Source organism: Musa acuminata, chromosome BXJ1-4 (assembly GCF_036884655.1).
Source record: "Musa acuminata AAA Group cultivar baxijiao chromosome BXJ1-4, Cavendish_Baxijiao_AAA, whole genome shotgun sequence".
In the NCBI taxonomy this organism is placed as follows: domain Eukaryota; kingdom Viridiplantae; phylum Streptophyta; class Magnoliopsida; order Zingiberales; family Musaceae; genus Musa; species Musa acuminata.
The window spans coordinates 16,951,540-16,960,815 of record NC_088330.1 but is presented as its reverse complement, the minus strand read 5'-3'; the positions used below and the strand labels follow the sequence as shown (position 1 = coordinate 16,960,815).

The 9,276-nt window shown below is 37.4% G+C and overlaps 1 protein-coding gene across 1 annotated transcript; it reads right to left on the bottom strand.

The window, feature by feature from the left end:
- Positions 1-228: 228 nt before the first annotated feature.
- Positions 229-7,777, bottom strand: LOC135649892 (V-type proton ATPase subunit C-like). Its single transcript, XM_065168832.1, has 11 exons — positions 7,461-7,777; positions 7,295-7,363; positions 7,089-7,216; positions 6,867-6,966; positions 5,269-5,336; positions 5,010-5,151; positions 3,014-3,130; positions 2,670-2,795; positions 912-995; positions 755-834; positions 229-581 (listed from the first exon to the last, which is right to left on the bottom strand). The coding sequence occupies exons 1-11, from the start codon at positions 7,578-7,580 to the stop codon at positions 485-487; spliced, it is 1,131 nt and encodes a 376-aa protein (XP_065024904.1). The 5' UTR covers positions 7,581-7,777; the 3' UTR covers positions 229-484.
- Positions 7,778-9,276: the final 1,499 nt, after the last annotated feature.

Sequence of the window (9,276 nt, the reverse complement as noted above, 5' to 3'; positions counted from 1 at the left end):
TGTCCGGCTACACTATGCCTCGCCAATAGTTAGCATCGTATGCGGAAAAAGGATGACGACAAACAATGAGCAACAAAGGTGCCACATTGCAGGTTCGCCGCGGGTGTCCGCATCAACATGTCCGGTACTGCAAAAAAATCTGTCATCGATATTTGCGTTGGAATTCTACGAATCAATGACAAAACAGGCGAATTCGACAGTTACACCATAAGCTTAGCCAGCAGAATCTAATTGCAATAGCCATTGCCATTTATTTGAATGACAAGGATCCGACGTTCAGGTTGAGTGCAAAAATCAACTTCAACAATATTACATTATTGAACAGCAGAACGTAGAACAAAATTATGAAAAATAACGCATACATGAAAAATATTGGGCATATGACGTCATAAGTATATAATACAATAGAATGTGCAATGGTGTTGACAGCTATAAGTTTACTCATCTGTGATCAATCAAATCCACAGCTCAATCTTTTCTTCTATCACACAAGATTAATAGTGAAGGAGACATACGGATAAGCCTCAGCTTCACCACCAATGCCAGCCAGGCCAATTTCATCTTCAGATTTCCAATAGGAGCTGAACGGCAAAAAAAGAAAAAGGTTAGTGAGAAAAAACGATGAACTAAGCAAAATCAAGTCCAAATAAGATTTTCAATTAGGCACATCGGTATGATGACTCAACAACTACATATTCTAGAGAATACCTAATCCTAGTTAAATATGGAAATATTAACAACCATATAATATTACCTGTTAACATTTCCACATAGCTCTTCTAGAATACCACGAACTTTCTTCTCGCTTTTCACCAAAGGTGCCAATACTACAGCCTGTAAGACACCAGCAGAATTGCGTCACAACTTACCCTGGAGATTTCTAATCAAAACAGGGAAAATTGATTTAGTACCAAAAATGATGGTGGCAACCCATATCTGAGAATGCTCTCTGCAAAGACACGAACAGCACAGAAATGCATCCAAGAACTGAAAACCTGCAAGCAAATGCACATGCAGAAGTGATGTATTAAAGCAAAGAATGCATTGGTGAAAGTGTCTGTGTACCATGCAAGTGCATAACATACAGCTTAATGCTGGTAGTTGTGTTGTTCTTATCCCTACCAAACTTGAGCAGCACAAATGTACAAAATCCCACATGCTTCTTACAATCATTATATAAAACATACAAGTACAAAATTCTTTTCATATGTCCATATCTGATACATTTATATGACCACTATCTTATAATTACAGAAAGCATCAGTGCAGGAACAAATCAAAAGGAGAAAATGACGGAAACCAATTAAAACAAAGAACTTTGGTGAACAATAATGCATCAGCTTAAGGCATTTGCAAAACTTTGCCTCTCTACATTACTCTGACAGCTTGCCACAATTTGTGTTTCAAGTAAGTCGCCAATCTTACATATTTGTGGTTAGCTATCTTCTCTTCATTTGTGAAGTACTGTGTTAAACTTCAATAATTTGACATCAATATGATTGTCAGTGAGCTATTAAGCCAGTGTTTAATTCAATCCTTTCCTGTAACTGGTGGCTGGTGCAGAGGCAAAAGATCATGATACCGTTTTGAAGAAGCACAACTGACAACAAAATTTCTAATAGGATATGACAGACATATTGCACCACACAGAGCCTTGAGCTTTAACCATAGAAAGTAATGTGAAAACAAATCAATAGAACTAGTCATTAGTTACAGATTTATGAAAGAAAAAAATGTACATTCATGAGATTCAAACAACAGCAATTGATAATTGAACATATTGATACAAATTATAATGTGTTTATCCACAATAATTGACATAATAAATCACTATAGTAGTTAATAGAAACACTAAATTTGAGCTGTAGAAGCATGTCTTGGCTTTTACAACCACTAAACAACAGAAAATAGAAAACATCAGCCAAACTGGACATGAAGAAAAGATGTGAGAAACAGAAGGGATATACAATGCAACACAATGACAAAATGATTGGTGACTAAAATATTTAGAAAATTTTTCTCTGTGCCCAGACCATAAGTATCAAGCATGTCTCTGGCAATCAAAAAGGTGGTCTTAAATATACATTCATGGTCTCTTGAACATAACTCATAGACATGGAAACAGCAACATAAGGATTGTCTACATTACCCAATTTTCGAACACCAACTCATCAAAATTGTAGTTTATATGGACATATCTTGGTACCAAACTCATTTTAGGAACAAACTTGCTCCAGTTCCTGGCCTCAGATGACAAGCAATTTCTACTGTTATTTCTTTTTTTTTCTTCACTTGATCAAACTGGTCTTTTTACTCAGTAATTATATCGATTCTCTCCTTCTGAAGTTACAATCTATCATTGCCACTTTACGAACATACAAGAATCATTATAGTAAATGCATCCAATCAAACATAATTAATGCCTAGAAGATGGGCATGTATACTTCTATACAGATACAGGAAAGTTACCAAGAAAATAGTAACCATCTTCTATCTTTTAAAATATCAATGGTTCAGTCATGTACCATAATAAACTTGTAATAATTTTGTGACAGTGGACATCACTGCTTTAAATCTTCAAAATTGAATAACCAGAAACAAAGAAATAATGGCAGAATTGTAGCATAAGAAGATTCAATAAGCAAATTAAACTGAAACGTTAAGTGTACCTCTCCATAACTGGCATAACACCATTGTAAAAGAGAGCTCCTCTTGCTCTCCTGGTCCTGTATTAGTTTTTCAAGCTCTTGTTTCCTACTCTCTTGTGCTTCTGGACTATACTCAAACTCCCGAATCTGAGCCACAAGAAGCATAAAACTAAATTCATTAAAAACAAAGTGAATAAAGAACACCAGAGAACTTGACCATTTAGAAATCTCAAAAGAAAAGAAATGCACATCTGTGAGTTCTCTGACAACTCTAGGAAAAGTTCTAACATGCTGATGAACTTCGATGTTTCCTCTAAAGAGACACAAGATAACTAAAGCAAATCTTCTTGCGTAAAGAAACTTGCCTGAAATCCTTTTTCACGTGCATTATTCCGGAAGTTGTCAGCAACCTTCCGAAAGAGTGTCACGGTATAAAGAGCATACTCATTATCCTCATGTAACTTCTTTGTTGACCTAGGCACCTGAATAAATTCAAGTGGCTATCAAGGGTTAAATTTACATCAGAAGAGCAAATGCTATTCAATTCCAGTTTACAGTCTTCAAAGTAAATCCTTGTTTAGCTGTATACATATGCTGATTGATACTCTTTTATATTGAGCAAACAAAATTTATCATTTCATGTGAGACAAAGGAAAAAAAAAATCTGCAACAAAGTAATAAAAGTTTAATTCAGTACATGTGAGACAATTTAAGTCACCAAATTTGCAATTTACAAGTCAGCAGACCCAATTGCATACTGAGTCAGAAGTAGTTGTTTCATTTGTTACTTATAAGGCCCAAAATAAGAAAGAGCTTGAGATTAAGTCCAGAGAAAGTAAAATAAAGCATCACCAAAGCATGATGATGTAGACAAAGGTACATACGTAAAACATCTATATTACAGGTTATACCAAAAAAAAAATATTTATACATGTCAGAAAAGAAATCTACCAATGATAGATTTCAACTATTATGCCCTTCCAAACAAAATAATAAATAAAAATACTCAAGTGTAGATTTACTTCGATCTGATGAAAATGAAACCACCCAGGTTGCGCAAATGCTGCATCCAATTTGCTGTTAAAATAACAAGGTATAATTTTCCTAACCTGGCAAACAAAGTTCATCCATTTTCATTTGGTTTTCAAGAGTGGGTTATCAAGATTAACAAACAAAACGAGATTTACCCAAGTTATCTAGGTTAAACCACTTTAGCTGAGTTAATTTAGCCCTACCTAACTCTATAGACATTTAGTGAATTAAACCAATAACCACAAAGTTAAACCCTTTTAACCCTAAACTGAACACAACCTGACAAATCCAAGGCTTGAATGTAAATATTTAATAAAAAAAAAGGAAGACATGATCTGAGCCATAAATGATAAATATCACCCTACCGTTTGCTATTGTGAAACTGAAAGCAAGCACAGATAGCTGTGCCCATTGTTTATGGCATTTGTGTACCAAAAATCCCATACCAAATATGTTGAGTTCTATCACAGGATTTTATATGTTTAGAAGACAATGATGAGTAACTTGATATGAGTTTGTACCATGTGTCAAGGCCTATATATCCAAATTTCTGAAAAGATAATTAATGTCAGAATAGACCTAGAATCATGAATTTTGTTTTATTAGACCCTAATTGAAAGGGCCCATCTGTGAGTGTTGCAGTGCCATATAATGCACATGTTGCCTACTAAGAAATGATTATGGCTGAGGACATCAAGTCTTCAAGGAGATATGTTACAATAGTCCATTATGATGGGTCAGATTGGTACATAAGAACTAAATGGACCTGCTACTAGTAATAGGTTCAAGAATTTTGGGCATTTGGTAGCTTCTAAAAATGCAAGTATGCCCATTCACTAGCTTTAAATCAAGCAGCCCAGTACCATGCTAGCTCATACTACAAAATTTTGAAGTTTCAGTTAGCACCAAAGGCTTCTGGATGTTCAATATATCTGGATACCAATAGTGTTTTTAGAAATAAGTCGATGAAGGAGATTGAACAATTGGGTAGATACAGCTGTTGACCTTGGCACTTGAATAACTGATTTTTTAAGTTTCCAGAAAGGCAATCTTCTTGATACAACAAAAAGATATCTCTATACGGACTTCCAGAGGTTACCACTGTGCAGTTGTTTTCTCATTAGCTCTTTGTATGTCTATGCTTCTGTTGCCAATTTAGAGATCTAGCATAATTAGTTTCCATAAACAATTGTCAGTAAGCCTCCAGTCATGAGCATGTTAGCAACAAAAATGAAGATAAGAAAAGTAAGATAAACATATCTTTTAGAAAAGGGATCTATTATATTTTAAAGACAAATAATTAAATCAATTTATACTAGAATATTTTACCACAAATGTAGTTAATGTTTCATAGCTAGAGAGCCAGTCCTTCTGAGAGTACTTAGGAACAACTGCCAAAAGTGTCACCAAATGTTCTGATGCTACAATATCTTCTGGATTTACCAAATTGGAAATGTCCCGAACTGCTAAGCTGCAATAGACAGAATAACAGCTTGGACTTACATTATAAAAGCAAGCTGTTGATAAAGAAATGGAAATAAAAATCTCCTTTGGTATCACCTTAGAAGATTTTAGATAGAGTTAATACCTTCCACTTTGCTTTCTGTTTATTGCATTAAGCTGACTACGGATATTGCTGTATTCTGCAAAACGAACCTGCAGAATTACAAAAACCAGTATAATCTTTAACATGAAAGCACGACAGTAGCTTTTTTCAAGAACTGAATGATGTATGCTGTCCTGGGCTTTTACCGTCTTTTACAGATCTTATTTGCATTAGAATAAGATGAACGGGAGGAAATTTCCCATGCATGATATTGGCAAATGTAAATTTCGATTTGATCATTGGAGGAAAAAAAGATTGAAGCCAATTAAATGTCACTGTTAAAAAAAAACCCTCTGCAAAAAAAAAAAAAAAGAAGGTTCCTGATGTAAACCGTCAATCAATGACTGTGTAAACTCTCAATCAATGATTGCCAAAACTGTGTGATGGAAGAGAAAAAAACAAAAGATTGGCATACCATTGTTTTCTTACATTTTCTAGTAGTTTCAATACTAAGCTAAACTTAAGTCACCAAAAATCATGGTGTTTGCCCTCCAAAATTAAAACAGACATCTTTTTTTATCCTCAAGAAAACCACAAGAGTATAAGCCATATAAATGGAAATATTGACAACAATGGTACAACAAGCCGGAAAACAGGGGTCAGAACTTCAAAACTGCAAGAACCTTTGGTTATAATTCAGGCTTTCGAAACCATGTATGTAGTTTTGCTTATTTCTGGTTTCTCATAGTATAAGTCAAATCTGAATGATCAGAAGACTGCTTGGAATAATCTCAGGCTACAAACAATAGCAGTAACGATTAGCAGTAGCTTTGCTGCCATAGCAGTTCTGCAAGCAATGAAAAGCATAATAACAAAAAGTATGTTTGGAAAGAGACAGTGAGCAAACAAGTAAAAAAACTGCTTCCGGTAGAACTTTTTCTTTAGTCAAATATTTATCATTAAGTACTCACCAAATTGGACTATAATTAGAGCCAATATCCAAATGAAACAACAGTCAGATCTAACAGAGGTACTTGCGATAAATTCTGACTCATATAGGTAATATGCAAGTCGATATTTTATTCCAGCCCTCTGCCAAATGAAATATGCAAATTTGTAAAATTTATATGTGAAAATAAAGCACAAGGCCCCAAAGATTTGAAACACCTAGTAAAGAAACACCATTCCCTGATGATCCTAATTGCATTAACCTAACTAGTATATTGTTCTTGTTTGTTCAAAGAATTAAGCCTCTACATGTGAAGATTATTCTTCTTTTGATACATTTGCCTGTGGAGATTTGGTAGACAGAGGGGTTTAATTCAGTAGGATGCTTCATCCTTGAGAGGTTCATGTTAACCAGAACCATCTGGAACAAAAGATTGTAATGTTAGATTCCTTCATAAAGAACAGGAATTGGTAGATCATTAAAAGCATCACCAGGGTAGAATTCTAAGTAGAGCTGACTATGATCTCTTTGGTATTATATGCAATCTAATTCATAGTTAAGCATAATTAACCAAAAAAGATAATATTATTGCTAGCTGAAATATAATAGGTGAGAATTTCTAGAAACATATCTGATTGAAGCACAGTGGACTATCAACAAATATCTTTAAGGAGAGATCTATCAAAATGACCTTCATGTCGTCCTCAATTTTAGCCACTTGGACATGAATGCTGTCAACGAGTTCCCTCAGAGGAGACATCGTGGGATACTTTCCTTCATCCCAAACAAACCTGCCATTCCATCGAAATCATTAACTTTCCCAGTGGGGCTGCCATTACCAATAACTTCGATCATCAAAAAGAGAAGAAGGAAAAAAACACTCGGATTCATCGTTGATGCACAGAAGACCGACCTCGTGAGGTATGAATCGATGGGAACCCCATCCACGGTTAAAGCACCAACCTCTACGCCCGACGCCTTCTCGAGCTCCTCGATTTGGCGTCGGATCTTATGAGTAACTCCTTCTATAAAAGCATTCGACTGCAAATCCAAACCCAGCAAATTCAACGTTACAGCAAAATTAAGTCTCGAAAGCTCCGAACATGCTAAAAGAATCACCTTGACGAGGTCATCACTGAGGGCGAGAAGGGAATCTAGGGTGCCGACTCGCAGATCCGGCATGGTAAACTGCGACCGAGAACCGAATCGATAAGAGACTTAAACCTGAAGGAACGGTAACAATAACAAGAGCGAGAGACAGCAAGAAGGGTATGGGATGGATTACACGATAAAGCGGGGTGTCGAAGGAGTTCTTGGAGATGGATTGGCGAAGGCGATTCCAGGTAGCGGAGGCGGAGGTGTGGACAGGGAGGGAGACAATCCAATACCTCGAGGTGGCCGCCATTGGCGCTGCGATTTCGAGACAGACCAAAGAGGTTTAATCACGCAGGCAGAGGAGGAAGCGATGGCAGGTAGCTGCCCTTCCCCGTCCCCAAATCTTCTTTGCCCTTTTTCTAAAACAAACGCAAGAAACAGAGACACAAAAACGTTGCTGCATCGTCTCAGCTCAGCGGCACCCAAGTATGTGAGCCGGACCCCAAGTTTGTAAGAGTCGCGGTTAAAGAAATATGTTCCTTTATCGATGAACTTTAACCGCTTAATGCTCAAACATCACACCAAGTATTTAGAAGCTTAATAAGTATTTTATGAGAATGACGGTGATTATTATAGTTGATTAGTTAAGCATGCATAAACCCAAGAGATATGCTTATGGGATCCTTTCCGAACATGAGCTCCTCTCTACCAGGACACTTAAGAGTCGAGTAGTAAAAGAAGGCAGATGGACAACAACGTAATTTGCTCCTCCATCTTTAAAGGTAGACTTGCTGCAACCAATAAAGACATCGAGAAAATTGAAATGCAAAGGTCTTGCACCGACTCCGGGCCGCTGGGCTGGCATGTCACGGTTTCCGTCACTTCACCCAGTTCATTGGCACGAGTGAAGATGCCCGTGAGCTCAGACGTCAGCAGTTTACATTCGAGGGATGGTGCATACATATAGTGTAACAGATGATGTTATCCCAGCTCCTCTGCTTAATTAAATTCGTCCGGTGGTTTTGTGCGCGTGTGTCCGCAGATAGGCCTCCATCGCAGTCCTTTTCGGCACGCCCAGGCCGTGAATCTCCTCCACGTACCTTAGCACCCAAGCGGTCCCGTACCTCACGCACTCTCGCTAAAGCATCAGACAGGCCCGAGTATTGTACATGCGCCAAACATATTTCGAGTGCGCACCACGTTGTCGTCATCCCCCATCTCGTATATATGTTGACAAGGTTTAAATGCTAAGGAACGCCCACGTCCATTATCCGGTAGCTATAAAGAAGTAATTAATAGCTGCGAGGTTTCAGCCTAGCCATGCACTACAATTCAATCATTCCAAGTTAAGTTTCATGTTGGATATCGTTTTCGGAACCAACGGGACTTGATCTAACATGGGATTCCCAAGGGACGATCAGGAAGCCAAAGGTGCTTGCGAGTTGCGGCTGCTAAAGCTTCATTCCAGCAAGTTTCATCTGAGTCCACAGGACCAAGATCCACCACTTTCATTTCAACAAGGCCCCCTACTGTCATCAAAATTTTCTGATCCAGCTTCCATCATATCGTTCGCCTTCTTGCTTCCTCGATGATTTAAGTTCTTGCAAGCAGAGAAACTTGCTGGATTGCAGAAAACAATATCATCGTATCCAAACCGGAATCAATTAGATATTTTATATTGCTACTTCTGAGGGGCTTAGCGAAGTAATGAATGGCGTAGCATTGTCATCAGCCACTGAAATTATCAGGAATGAAGCATTTCAGCTAAACAATTGATCTCAATGAAAGGTGCATACCCACTGCTATGTCTACGATAAGCCTGTATGCTGAGCATTTGGCCTCAAAAGCAGATCATTCATCAAACAAGAGTCAGCGGAATAAAGGACCGATTCAACAGAAGAAATGATGATAGTGAAGTCCTGCACAATCGTCATGCAGTAAAAAACTTTCATTCAATTCATTCACACTAGCTACGATTAATCAGTTGCATAAATTTGATCAAACAA

What these genes read in the sequence shown, in the direction of transcription:
- LOC135649892 (XM_065168832.1), bottom strand. Translation starts at nt 7,580, where the DNA reads ATGGCGGCCACCTCGAGGTATTGGATTGTCTCCCTCCCTGTCCACACC. An exon ending in CACGTGAAAAAGGATTTCAG is followed by an intron (nt 2,796 to 3,013) that starts GCAAGTTTCTTT and finishes CTTGTGGCTCAG; the next exon opens with ATTCGGGAGTTTGAGTATAG. An exon ending in CTATGTGGAAATGTTAACAG is followed by an intron (nt 582 to 754) that starts GTAATATTATAT and finishes TTTGCCGTTCAG; the next exon opens with CTCCTATTGGAAATCTGAAG.